The 15,159-nt window shown below is 34.6% G+C and overlaps 2 protein-coding genes across 7 annotated transcripts in view; one reads left to right on the plus strand and one right to left on the minus strand.

The window, feature by feature from the left end:
* The window catches only part of LOC138700260 (uncharacterized), a 280,196-nt gene that overhangs the window by 48,956 nt on the left and 216,081 nt on the right, over positions 1-15,159 (minus strand). For both annotated transcript variants that reach the window (XM_069826755.1, XM_069826756.1), the window contains one exon: positions 2,258-2,410. In XM_069826755.1, the coding sequence (XP_069682856.1) occupies positions 2,258-2,386 (129 nt within the window). In that variant the 5' untranslated portion in view covers positions 2,387-2,410. The remainder of the gene's footprint in view (positions 1-2,257; positions 2,411-15,159) is intronic.
* LOC138700263 (prohormone-2-like) overlaps positions 5,367-15,159 on the plus strand; it is a 180,795-nt gene continuing 171,002 nt past the window's right edge. For all 5 annotated transcript variants that reach the window (XR_011332316.1, XM_069826759.1, XM_069826760.1 and 2 more), the window contains exon 1: positions 5,367-5,521. The gene's annotated coding sequence lies outside the window, so the exon portion shown is untranslated. The remainder of the gene's footprint in view (positions 5,522-15,159) is intronic.

A 15,159-nucleotide genomic window follows, 5' to 3' on the forward strand; every position in this document is an offset into this window, starting at 1 on the left:
TTTTCTTCTAACACAAAATAAAAAATATGTTATTTATTAAGGAATGTAGTTCAAAGAGCATGATATTGTAAACATGAGTTTTAACAATGAAATAAAATAGAGAGAACATGAAAACGTTAACAAGTTTATGAGTTATGAGGAAAATGCTTCATCACTGCACAGTAAACTGCCGCCATTTTGAATTAATATATATATATATATATATATATATATATATTTTTTTTTTAATCGTACAAATATATATATTTTTTCATATAGCAGAACAGTGTTTTACACATACCAATTTTTATTATTGTACAAGATACAGTAATGGGGGAAAAAAAGTTGAATATTTCCAAAAATGTTACTGCTTGAGCTGTATCTAACCCCTTATGCTAGTAACACGCAAAATATAAATAAGTTCCGAAACAAGAGACAACTCTGTCATTCAGATGAGATTTAGATTAGAATTTTTAATCAACTAATGAAATACAGAAAACATGAAAGTTGTTTCCATATTCGTCTTCAGGTAAAATGGAGACGTGGAATACAAGGTCATTACAAATGGAGAAACCTCCAATATAAACGGTTCTTGAATAAGCTACTATTGCTTTCTCTCTTACTTAAACTCAATCACAGCAGTTATTAGAATATATAAAAGTCACATTAAAGTCTAAATAACATATTCAGTGTTAAGTACTGTTTCACATGCCCTTAAGGGTACTTACTGGGTAGAGCTGTTAACAGTATTTTCGCGTATAAATATGAATATATAAATTACTTTTTTCCTCTGTTTCTATCAAACACAAACTAATGGCCTTTGCATCGTGGTGAGTTGTGAGCTGGCCACAGAAACAAATTATCTTTCATTGTTTTAATACAGGAATGACAGAAAGAAAGAGTATTGAAAAAAATTATTGTCATAAATTCAGGAACCATTCACTCAGAAACTACTTAAGATAAAGGGCTGAAATTTTGTATGCTAATGTAAACTATGTATTTCTTCAAAATGAATAGACTACTATTTTAAAATATTTAATTGAAGTAGTGAAAATGTGGAGAGACATTCATATTTTTATATGACAAAATAGAAGTATGGGCATTTGTTACGTTATGCTTGTGTAATTGAAAAATTACTATTTTTATTCCACTCACTTTCTCAAATAATGTGTTTTTTACATGGGGGGGAAAGTTTGAAACGTGTGAGATTAGAACTTTTTGTAATAGGTGTTCCTAAATGTTGACAATCGCAAATTCAATAGACTTTTCTTTCTGCCATTCCTGTATTAAGAGGTTATGTACAGCTTACAGCAGTATATTTTTGGAAATATTCAACATTTTTTTCCTCCATTACTGTATCTTGTACAATAATGAAAATTAGTATGTGTAAAACACTATCCTTCTGCTATGTGAAAAAAATATTTTTACGATTTAGAAAAAATTATTTATATATATTTTTTTTTCAAAATTCAGTTCACTGTGCAGTGATGAAGCATTTCCCACATAACTAAAAAACTATCTAACATTCTGTGATGAAATTTTTTGTGTGTATACATGTCATAACTACAATATGATGCAAGATCATTTTTCTAAAAATGACAGATTGTCTGATAAAAAATGGTCAAATATCAGTATTTTCTTCTAACACAAAATAAAAAATATATTATTTATTAAGGAATGTAGTTCAAAGAGCATGATATTGTAAACATGAGTTTTAACAATGAAATAAAAGAGAGAGAACATGAAAAAGTTAACAAGTTTATGAGTTATGAGGGAAACGCTTCATCGCTGCACAGTGAACTGCCACCATTTTGAATTTTAAAAAAATATATGTAAATAATTTTTTTTAAATCGTAAAAATATTTTTTTTTCATATAGCAGAACAGTGTTTTACACATACCAATTTTCATTATTGTACAAGATACAGTAATGGTGAAAAAAAATGTTGAATATTTATAAAAATTTTACTGCCGTAAGCTGTACCTAACACCTTAAAACAATGAAAGATAATTTGTTTCTGTGGCCAGCTCACAACTCACCAACATTTGTTTATCATACGGTACAAAGGATATTAGTCTGTGTTTGAGAGGAACAGAGGAAAAAAATAATTTATATATTCATATTTACAAGCGAAAATACTTTTACCAGCTCTACCCAGTATCCTTAAGTGTGACATTTACTAGAACTATATTTCACTTAATTTCATTTCATATCTATTTTCTGTTGAGTAGAGGTTTCAATGTGAGCTGTGTTGAAAAATTCATTTTTATTACTGTACCTGAGGTCTCAAGTTATTCCAGGGTTCTGCAGTAATTGATATTGTTTTCTCATCATATGAGGACGAGGCAGATTCTTTGGAAAGAGCTTTGTATCCAAAAACTGCCGCATCCGCAAATATTGCAGCCATTTCACAGCCTATTTACGCCAGAAGCTGAAATGAAGCAATAAACATAATAAGAAATACACAAACACTTAGTGTTACTCTTGCAGCGTATGTAACAATTCATAATTCTCTTAACAAAGGAAGCATTCGGATTGGTAATTATAGCCTATGCTTTAAATGAAGGAAAGCAAATACCCAAATGTAAACATTTATTTATTTAAGGAATTATTTACGAAACTCGAAAGAGAGAAGAATAAAAAAAAATGTATATTTAAAAATAACTGTAAAGAAGAAAATATGCTTAGCTAAACTCGAAAATTAATTTTACAATGAATAAATGACATTTCATTTTGTTTCAATTTCGAAAACAAGAACATATACATCTTTAAACCGTATAGTCAAATACATATTTTATAACTAACGTGTTTGTTTAGTTTATCGGTATTAAATGTCGTATAAGTAATGTTTATTTATCTAAAATCGCACTCATGGAAATATACCCAGGAGAATCATTGTTAGAGAAATCGTTAAAAATCTAGTTATGGATTTTTCCTACAGACAAAAGCTACATGAAAAATACCGGTCTGTTGTTAACTAATCCTAAATTCTTGGCAATAAAGCCATTAACTCTCTTGCACTTCAATATTAATTCTCACAGAGTGGATTTAGAGGAAAGGGCTGGGCATATCTGAGGATAATTATGATCCAGTTCTTCCTGAAGATTACATAATGAAGAAAGTACTGAAGAAATAATTCCAATTTTTTTTCAAGTGCTCTGACAAACAGTCATGTTCTATGAGTAATCGAACGGATGGAACTTCACTTTTCCTTGGATACTCAGGAAATACACAATATTACCAGAGTCTAATATATACAGTCACGAAGCTCAATACATAGTAAATATGCATCCATAGATAGTTGCTAACCACTAGGATCGCTAATATCGCCTCATTACAGACAATGCGAAATAGTACCGGCACAGTCTATTGTTCCTAGCACCCTCACAACTCAAGCTTCGTGACTGTATATTACTATATTACGATACCCCAGCATATACCACAGACAACTGAATTATGCATTGTTTATATTAAACAAAAGGTGAATCTGCTAATAACAGTGAAATCAGGATACCTAAAAATATAATAATTATTTTCTAAATTTAGTGCTCAATTGTCGTACGTAGACACATACGCGCATGTACTGAATCTGGCACTGAATTTCGAAACTAAAACTAATTATATTTTCATCTATTCTCATTTTCAGTGTTGCCAACAGTTGTTCGTATAATCCCGATAGATGGCTTTCGAAAACCCGCGATTTTCTAATAAATATCCCTAGATTTTAATCTATACTTATTATTCAGTAATAATAATAATAATAATAATAATAATAATAATAATAATAATAATAATAATGGTCAAGATAGAGGATCCACCCGCCAATGTAACGACATTCGTCCGCCAATGTAACGAATATTGCACACTTTTATCATTCCCAATGAGCGCTATAAAGTAATTGTGAACACTTTTATCACAGACACAACATATTTAAATTCTTATTGTACTATATATGTTACCGTTAAAACCCAAAATCCGACAAAACCAGTTTCAACTAGTAAAAACTAGTTAAAAAAATATATAGCTAGAAAGCGAATTTTCGTAAGATCTATAATCAGTGACAGGTTAGGTTTGGTTTGTTTAGTTTTTTTTTTTTTTTAGGCTTTTACCAAACAAAAACCTAAACAAACCAAACCTAACCTGACATTGATTCTAGATCATACGAAAACTCACTTTCTATCTATCTTTATTTGTTTAAACTAGTTTTTACTAGTTGAAACCGGTTTTTACGGATTTCGGGTTTTAACGGTAACATATATAATATGGAATTATCACTACATTAACATATCCATTATTTTACAAAACACACACTGAACGAATTAAATGTAATTATGAAAGCCGCTTATAATGCTAATATGAATTTCATTTCAGAAACTTTAAAGATTAAAAACCGCTAGTATTCCCGCTAAGCGGGATAATATAATTTTACCCGCGAGACGGTTATCCAAAAAAGCTAGATTTAGCGGGAAAACAGCTGAATTGGCAACACTGCTCATTTTCACTGTTACTAGAATCTTCAGTTTCACAGAGAAGTTAAAAATAAATTGACAATCGATTTTATATATTGCAACATTTACTTACATACTTTCTAAGTTACACTAAAAAATAAACATGTTTATAAAATAATTTTGTGTTATATAAGTTATATTATATCCGTTTAATTTTTATTGAATTTGTAACAATTCGATTAACAATATGAACTTTACTTTGTCAAAAAACAACGTGAATTAAAATTATTTTTACTTAAAATTATATGAAGTGGACAGGGACAGAATACGTAAGCTATATTGGCACGTTAAAAATACGAGTACCATTACTCCTGCTACACAATTTAATTTCGGTAATAAAATTACGCCATCTATGCTTGCCTTTAGGCCTAAGGTTTCTCTTCAGATTAAATAATACATTTACTACCGTGTTAAATAGGTCACTCATATGTCGAATCCACGAATTATAACGTGAAACACAGCATGTGTTTCATCTTGGATATGAGTTTTATAACGTTAGTTATAGACTCGACACAGGAAAGCATATAGCACAAAGGCATACGAGAACATACTACATATATTGTAGGCTATATTATAAAGAGAATAAAGAATCCTGGTACCAGAATTCTATTTATAACAACCTGACTGTATGAATAAATAATTCAGGAAGTTTGCGGCTTCCCTATTGGGCACCTAGATGAGAGACTGCCAAACGTCAAAGCCGAAACAAACGAATACACACACTACCGATAACAATTTGGTATGTTTGTGGTGTCCGGGATATAATAACAACCTCACATTGTCATTCTATCTACATACTCTATTCCCTGTTACAAAGTGTACGGCGAGGTGGGGAGAAAACACCCACGCAAGTTGTAAGGCTTCTGCCTCCGATTTGCCTATCTTCCAAATCCAAAAGCACGCATGCGTATCGAGAAGCCGGGGGTCACCACCAGAGACGACCAAATCGAGCGAACCCCTGTCAGTTCGCAGCCCGGCTAACACCTTGCGAGCGCACACACTCTCTCTACCTGCCCGACTACTTGTAAACTCAGGTAACTGTCATATTTTTAATTAACAGCTTCATATCAGATAAACCTCTCAAAAAAAGCTTTCAGCAGCATGCAATAACTAACTACTTTTCATATGCTCTTAAATTTTAATTTATTTTTACGAATACGAACTTGCTTGACGGTTGTCAGCCCACTTTGAGGTCTGTGGTTATAGAGGGAAAAATTGGATCGGTGTCGGTTAGAGTTCCCGGGTAGCTCAGTGGTAAACCAAAGGTCCCGGGTTCGATACCCGGCTCCGGAACAATTTTTCCCTCGAAATTATTCAAATCAACTTTACAGGGAGTTATACCTGAAATCTTGATTTGCATAATACACGTCACTGTTCGTTAACAGAAAACCACAATTTAAGTCACACGGAGTTAGTGTGCACTCGAAGTTGGTTGCTTGACGGTTGTCAGCCCACTTTGAGGTCTGTGGATATAGAGGGAAAAATTGGATCGGTGTCGGTTAGAGTTCCCGGGTAGCTCAGTGGTAAACCAAAGGTCCCGGGTTCGATACCCTGCTCCGGAACAATTTTTCCCTCGAAATTATTCAAATCAACTTTACAGGGAGTTACACCTGAAATCTTGATTTGCACGAACATGAAGTTTCGTGAAATATATTACGTATGTATATAACATAATTCATGTCATTCGAAAAAGTTTGCTTAGCTATTTTTTCACTATAAGCTATATGCATGAGTATTTATTGAATTAATAAAGGTCTTATTAGTAACAATGATAAATAATTTGCAATAATAAATAATATAAAATCATTAACTATTTAGAGTTTTACGCTGATATTTTATTTCAGTACAGGGACGTCGCTAGGGGGGTGCGAAAGGGTGCGGAAGCACCCCATAAAAATCGGAGCACCCCTTTCTGCACCCCAAAGGGCAATTTATTAACAAAATACTAGGCATAAATTATTTTGAAGAACAAAAACAAACAATTTCTTGGATGTGTAAAAACTACGTCCCTTAGTGTATCGTAATGGATGTGATGAGCAATAATAATAATAATAATAATAATAATAATAATAATAATAATAATAATAAACAGATGTATAGTATGCGCGCAAGTTCATGAGAGAACGTTTTGGATTTTTTATGTACCACATTTTTACAGCTCGCACCCCATTTTTAAATCTCGCACCCCATCCGCACCCCCCTTGCTCTGATCCTGCCGACGTCACTGTTTCAGTATAATACTATGTAGGGACTCAATTATTTCTTGTTCTGATTTCAAGATTTCCCTGTCAATTATTAGTTATAAATTAAACTAAGGTAAAAAAATGTGTAAATTAAAAATATAAAATGTTAGAATAGGCCTACATATAATGGAGTGCAAATCGGAATGTCTTTAACATAATTCCATTCATAAACAAGATAAAATTCTATTAATTTCTCGCGTTTCTTAAAATTATTGCATTGGAAGAAAACGTACTTGAATGCATCTTTAGCAAAATAATTTTATTAATAAATTTATTATTACTATTATACTGTTACTATTATTGTCATTGCTATTAATATTATTATTCTTCAATTGCGCTCTTTTATAACTGGCGTTGCTGTTAAAAAGTTTAACATCCACCACAATGTTTAACAACATATTAACGCAATCGTTTGATACAAAATTTAAGAAACATGACGATCATCATCATTAGACCACGGAACTTTATGCACTAAAAACTTGAAAAATATGCCTGCAAGTACGCAGTAAAAACTGTTGAAATATACACTAAAAATTGAATCATATGCCGTAAAAAATAAATTTAAAGGTTTGATACGATACATTTATTTATTTTATTAGGTTATTTTACGACGCTTTACCAACATCTTAAGTTATTTAGCGTCTGAATGAGATGAAGGTGGTAATGCCGGTGAAATGAGTCCGGGGTCCAGCATCGAAAGTTACCCAGCATTTGCTCATATTGGGTTGAGGGAAAACCCTGAAGAAAACCTCAACCATGTAACTTGCCCCGACCGGGAATCGAACCCGGGCCACTTGGTTTCACGGCCAGACGCGCTAGCCGTTACTCCACAGATGTGGACTAATACGATATAAATGAAAATAATTTAAAGCAATAAGTGTTAAGAAGCCATATTGCACAGGAGACGATTTTCCCACCGGTATAAAAAAAATTGTCTTCAGAAACCCATTTCTTCAATAAATCTTCTCTGCTACTTTTTTCATTCGGCATGTCGACGGTTAAACTTCTAAGCAGAGCGATCCTGTACTGGTTCTTTGCTTGACTGTGCAGTAAAACTTGTTGAAATTAAAATTTACACTCCACGAGACTTCATTGTCGCAGGTGTTTAATACATTCAGTTTTGTTTCTATGAAATCAAACCGCACTAGCAGCATTGTCTTCGCAGCAGTTCTAGGATCTCAACAATACGTGACTTTATTGTAATGGGTGTCTAAATACATTCATTTTTGGTTCTACGAAATGAGAGTAAAAGATGGCATCTACGCTACGCATATTTTCGCCCAGACTCTTGAAAAATGACACATTACACTTACACAGCTAGTACGTATGTACAATAGTGGCAAAAAACCCGGACCGACCCTTGTAGCTGATTTCAGAGCCTTGTTCACTCCAGAGCACGATAGACTGGTAACTAAAACTTCCGTGGTTCGAATCCTGCCTGGGAAGGAAACTTTTTTTTTTTGTTCCTTATTCAAATTTATTCCCAATACTTTTCGATTGCAGCGATATTTTACTACTGACGAAATAAAAGACGCAATAACTAAAATTAATTACGATCTCGACTCAATTTGGACATGGACACGGAAATTCCGACTTAAACTAAACCCAGAAAAATCACAGTCAATCATTGTGAGCCATTCACGTTTGTTAAACACTATTACCATACCAAATTTGTCCCCGATTAAAATATACGGCACCCAAATTCCGTTCAGTGAATCGGTAAAGAATCTAGGTATTTATATGGATAAAAGTTTAAATTGGAACATTCAATTTGCAGAAACCTGCAAAAAAGTATTCTCATTAATCCACTCGTTTAGGCGATTGAAGAATTTTCTATCCTTTTCTATGAAAAAAAAATGTTAGTGCAAACACTGGTGATGCCCCACTTCGATTACTGTGATATTCTGTTTACTGACCTAAGCGTTACTTCGGCGCAGAGACTACAACGTGTTCATAATATGTGCGTCCGTTTCGCCTGAAATATTCGCCGGGCTGATCACGTAACACTATTCCTCGAAATGTTGTCCTGGCTCCGTCTAGAAGATCGTAGGAAAATCCACTATCTTTCCCTTCTCGTTCACATATTGCATTTCTCCACTCCTGTCTATCTTGCGTCTCGTTTTCAAAATTTATCCACCCATCATAACATAGACACACGGTCACAACACTCTTCAATATTATCCATTCCCTCCCACCGAACATCCTCGCATTCATCTTCTTTCACTGTGGCTGTTCCTCGGCTTTGGAATTCCCTACCGAGTAATGTCAGGGACTGTCAGACATCAAACCAATTTAAGAATAGACTAACGAAATATTTGTCTAACAATTCTTGTTAACAATAATAGCTCTTTTAGGTTTCTCAATGTTTAATGGTAATCTAATATCACAGAATAAATATTTAAATTATTATTATTATTATTATTATTATTATTATTATCAGTATTTCTTACCAATGTTTATTATTGTCACACTAACATTAGGCTTACTTATCCAACTTTCATTATTTACTTCATGTTGTTTTATGGTCTAGATATTAATGTAATAACTATGTAAGCAATTGTATTCAATTAGAATTAGTCTGGCTGGGCGGAAGAGAAGGTCTACTGGCCTTAGCTCTGCCAGATTAAATAAACAAATAATTATTAAATTATTAATTAAGTTATTATTCCCAGAATATGAATTTTTACCAGTTATCGAAAAGTATTGGGAATAAATTTGAATACGGAACAAAAAAAGTTTCCTTCCCAGGCAGAATTCGAACCACGAAAGTCTTAGTTACCAGTCTATCGCGCTCTGGAGTAAACAAGGCTCTGAAATCAGCTACAAGGGTCGGTCCGGTTTTTTTGCCACTACTGTACACAGAGCAGCAGCTAGCGACATGTTTAAGTAGGTACCCATTGTCGTCGCAGCAATTTCATGTCCTGAACAGTAATTAAATAATTTTACTTCTGACATAATTTTTATATTTCTTGGAAGTTATTCTTATTTTTATCAGAGAGAAATTTTGAAATTAGATAGGCTAATAAATCGGGCAAAAGAAGAAAAAGATGTCAATATATCGTCGTTGTTCCTGCAATAACTCCTATGTAGGAAGAATTAACACATTTATTCATCCTATGGCAGCCGTACGTAGGAGACTGAATTCTTACATTTTCGAAACAAAGAAATATAATTACATATAGGAGATTTTATTATTTGCTGTATCACTATTTAAGTTATTTAATAGAGCAAAAATCTGAAAATCAATAAATGTCGCATAGAAGTTATTGCAGGAACAACGACGATATGCATTTAAATATGCAAATTAAAAATATATATGCATTTAAAAGGAAAAACCCTCGTAATATGCAAAATAAAGTTGGCTTCATTCGAATGTAAAAACCATGATCGGCAAAGATCCACTTTTGCTTTTTCATGTCAAATCAATAAACACATGCAATTGCATGAAGTTCTGCGGTCTAATCATCACAATCACTATTAACTTATGGGAGATCATTATCACGCGCCGTAGCGTCATGACCTAACGCATCATGCCTAGAACTCGCGTAACGGAATGCGCGCTGGTTGATCCTCATGGGGATGTAATTTCCTCAAGAAATTTCGGCCAGTGCATGGTACCAGAGCCCATCCAGCATCATGAAGACTTTAGAAAGCTACGATACTTACGGAAAACCGGTTACGAAAACCAGTTATAAACGTCTGGAAAGATTACCGAGCTAATCACATAGTAGACATACTTCCATTCTGGTTGGATGATCGTTTATCTCTGATGAATCATGTGAACGAAGGCCAGCAGCAGGCTTGTCGGTCTTGGCCCTTCATGGGCTATCGCGCCACGGATTTAATTCAAAGGTGATCATTAATTTGCTGAGTTCAGGAAACCAGTACTAAGAATGTATATGTATTAGGAGTTGAAACATTTGCACGGAAATATAAAACTTCTTCTCACAAATTCTGAGCTCATTTTACTTTTGGTCTTCAGCCATACTGTAACCCTAACTTAGAAGGTTCGTTATTCGAGGAAGGAAGCGTTTCCTACAGCAGTACTAACCAACTTGCTAATAATCACAAGCACTATAGGACTATTCGATTCAAGTTTCGGCATTTTAAAGATGAAATATAAAGGTTATTAATTTGCTTGACGTCATACAAAATTGCGTCCAATATTTTTTTGAGAAGATTAGCTCCATATGTGTAGATTAAATTATTGGGGATCATCAATGTGGTTTTAGGTGTAACAGATCGACTATTGATCAGATTTTTTGTATTCGACAGATATTGACGTAAAAATAGGAGTATAAGGGGTCACAGTACATCAGTTATTCATAAATTTAAAAAAGACATATGACTCAGTTACGAGAGAAGTATTATATAATATCGTTATTGAATTTGGTATTCCCAAGACACTAGGTTCGATTAATTCAAATGTGTCTAAGTGAAACGTATAGCAGAGTCCGTATAGGCCAGCTTCCGTCTGACGCTTTCCCAATTTACTGTGGGCAAAAGCAAGGAGATGCACTATCACCTTTACTTCTTAACTTTGTTCTAGAATATGCTATTAGGAAAGTCCAGGAAAACAGACAGGGTTTGGAATTTAACGGGTTATATCAGCTGCTTGTTTACGTGGATGACGTGAATGAAAATTCATAAACTATTAGGGAAAACACGGGAATTTTACTTGAAGCAAATAAAGAGATAGGTTTGAAAGTAAATCCCGAAAAAACAGAGTATATGATTACGTCTCGTGACCAGAACATAGCATGAAATGGAAAAATATAAATTGAAAATTTATTCTTTGAAGAAGTGGAGAAATTAAAATATCTTGGAGCAACAGTAACAAATATAAATTACACTTGAGAGGAAATTAAACGCAGAATAAATATGGGAAAATGCCTGTTATTATTCGGTTGAGAAGTTTTTGTCATCCAGTCTGCTCTAAAAAAAAAAAAACTGAAAGTTAGAATTTATAAAACAGTTATATTAACAGTTATTCTGTATGGTTGTGAAACCTTGACTCTTTCTTTGGGAGAGGAACAGAGGTGAAGGGTGTTAGAGAGTAAGGTGCTTTGGAAAATATTTGGGGCTAAGAGGTTTGAAGTTACAGGAGAATGGAGAAAGTTACACAACACAGAACTGCACGCATTGTATTCTTCACCTAACATAATCAGATATACAATAAATCCAGACGTTTGAGATGGGCAGGGCATGTAGCACGTATGGGTGAATCCAGAAATGCATATAGAGTGTTAGTTGGGAGATCTGCGGGAATAAGATCTCTGTAGAGGCCGAGACGTAGATGGAAGGATAATGGAGGGAGAAAAGATATGATGGTAGGGATTGGATTAATCTTGCTCAGGATAGGGACCGATGGCAGGCTTATGTGAGGGCGGCAATGAACCTTCGGGTTCTGTAAAAGCCATTTATAAATACGAGTAAGCAAGTAAACTAATTTACTTGCAATATCGTGTTCCCAGTTATGATCAATATAATTATTACGTTGTCTCGTCTTACATTTAAGCGGCTGATAAGAAATTATCACTATAGAAAGATTAGCACAGAGCGTGATTAAAATTGATAATCTGAGAACATTTAATATTTTAAGCCAGAGAGTTTAGAACGGCATCCGTCACCTTGACTCTGTGGTTAGCGCATGAGCTTCTCCTTGAGGTTTTATGGTTCGATTCCTGATGTGGGCAATGAAAGAGATTTATCTCCTGTTCGCGGGGCTGTCTGTCCCTTTCATGTGTTGTGTTATCTGAGCGGTGGCCACGTACCGCGTTGACCACATGACCAGGGAGGTCCGCAAGTATTGGTCCACTCTATATACGTCCCCCTACACAGCACTGGATTGTAAGTCGGTATGAAAGGAGGCGGTAAAGAAAACCGTTTAGAACAGCTTAATCTAAAATAACGAGTGTACGCCTGGAAACAGGTTTTATTTAGTACGGCGCAGTTCGAAAAGATGCATCGGCAAGTAACAGCCGACTTAGCGGCGATTCGGCGAATCAGCTTTCGGTAACAAAATCTCGCGAATTACACTTTATAATACAAATGTAATTTAATGGTTTATCCTATAATAAGTGGCGGCTCGTGGGTATTGAATTAAGGGGAGCTGCATACAAAAATAAACCAAGCAACTTACTTTATTTAAAGATTAGTTCCATGCACCTTATCTTGTAAGTTGTGTTTAAATGAGACAGGCTCATGTTAGTAGATTTACTGGCATTTAAAAGAATCCTGCAGGACAAAATTCCGGCACACCGGCGACGCTGATATAACCCCTGCATTTGCGAGTGTCGTTAAATAAACCATAATTTAATTTTTATATGCAGATTTGAACCTTAGAAATATCTAACTGGCAATGTTGTAGTTGGTTTCAATAAATGAAAAAAGTAACTGAGCCAGAAATTGAATTCAGGATCTTCAAGAGTACGCACCAGGGTGCTTGCCTCATATATTGTGACGTTAGATGTTTCAGATTCCATTATGGTTTGAAAACATTCTAGCAATGGCTCCTTCTTCTCATGAACAACATTTACTGTTCTTATTTTAAATCCATCTTGTTGTCCCAGCTGATGGAATTGTCTTTGAAACACATTAATCTAATACAGACTGTGTGGAGATCGAAAGAAGAAAGCAGGGATACTAGATAAATTAGCAAAAAATATGCGAGCTTTGTAGGCTATTTTGTTTAGCGGCTATTTCCATTATGAGATTCAACTGATGGGCACTTAATTTCACATTTATCCTCAATTTGTAAGGTACTGAACTGAATAGACTGTAAATATTGTACAGAATTAAACATTGTCGCACTTGTTATACTCACAACATTAAAGAAAATGTATTTAAAACTGCGCGCTACTGACAAACTGCTGCAAATTTTGCAGCGCTTGGAAACTCTGGATTCACGGCAAGGGGTAGCAGGTAGGAGGGGTAAAACTAACGCGCAAAGCATCCGAGACGAGACTGGCAGCTCCAGGGGAGGAAGTGGCTTCACCCTATAGTCCTTGTCTCTGGTTTTGCTCTGGCAGCACCAGCGGAGAAAGTGACTTCACTAACGATCGCGTGCATGTCATTGAGAGCGAAATTTTTTTAAAAATTCGAGCCGCTAAATAGAAACTGTATAATAAATTTATTTCACAACATAAAACGAGACAAGAGCCACAAACGTCTGGGGGTGCTGCAGCTCCGCAGCCCCTCTTCGAAAGCCGCCCCTGCTTATAATAAGTGCTGGAACTGTCGACAATCCTCTGTAATGCATATTTTACATAGTCTGAAAAGATTTATAGACATATTAGTCTCTATTGTTAGAATTGAACCCTAGAAAAATGGGTCGTTTCTGAGGCTTTAGTTTTTTACAAAAATAGTTTTACATATACGGTACGCCAAAAAACAGCTTGTCTCCTTTTTAATATAGCACTGGAGAAAGTCATGAGGGATTCACGTATTAATACTAGGGTAACTATTTTCTGTAAGTCGATTCAGGTGCTAGCTTGCGCTGACGACTTAGATATCATAAGAAGAAGTCAGGCTGCCTTTATTAAGCTGGAAAAGGCAGCAAGAAGGATGCATTTACAAATTAATGAAGAAAAAACAAAGTATAGGCCTATGCCAGTCACGAGAGCTAATATAAATGGACCCCCTTACCTGGAAATAGGCTCTTTTAAATTTGAAACTTATCTATCTTGGCTCTGAAATTAACAACAAAAATGTTAGTTCTGAAATAAAAAAAACGAATATTATCTGCCAATAGATGCTTTTATGATCTCAGAAGACATATATTAAATCTCAAATTATATTTAGTAATACAAAAATTATGATGTATAAAACTCTTATAAGGTCTGTACTATCTTACGCATCTGAGACTTGGCCATTGTCGAAGTCAGATGCGACATTATTATGTACATTTGAAAGAAAGATTCTTAGGCAAATCTTTGGACCAGTTAGAGAAAACGGAACATGGAGAAGAAGATATAATTTCGAACTGTACAGATTATATAATGAGTCGGACATTGTTAAATTCATAAAAATAAGAAGATTGGATTGGGCCGAGCATGTTGTGAGAATGCAAGATGATAGGGTTGCGAAGAGAGTTTTTAAATTTATTCCGATGGAAAGAAGGAAGGTTGGGAGACCGAGATTGAGATGGGAAGACTGTGTGATGGATGACATCAAGACTTTGGGTGTTAGAAATTGGAGAAGTTTGGCATTGGATAGAGAGGAATGGCGAAAACTTCTGAAGAAGGCCAGGGCCCATGAAGGGCTGTCGTGCCATTGATGATGATGATGATTTATACCAAAAACAAATTTTGCGGTATGAGGAACGCTGAAAATGTGTAATCCGCTGAAATATCTACAGAGATATCTTGTAGCATTGCGATAATTTATTATAAAACGTAAAGTAAATATATCGAATGCTTTTGTAGGGG

Source organism: Periplaneta americana, chromosome 5 (assembly GCF_040183065.1).
Source record: "Periplaneta americana isolate PAMFEO1 chromosome 5, P.americana_PAMFEO1_priV1, whole genome shotgun sequence".
Classification (NCBI taxonomy): Eukaryota; Metazoa; Arthropoda; class Insecta; order Blattodea; family Blattidae; genus Periplaneta; species Periplaneta americana.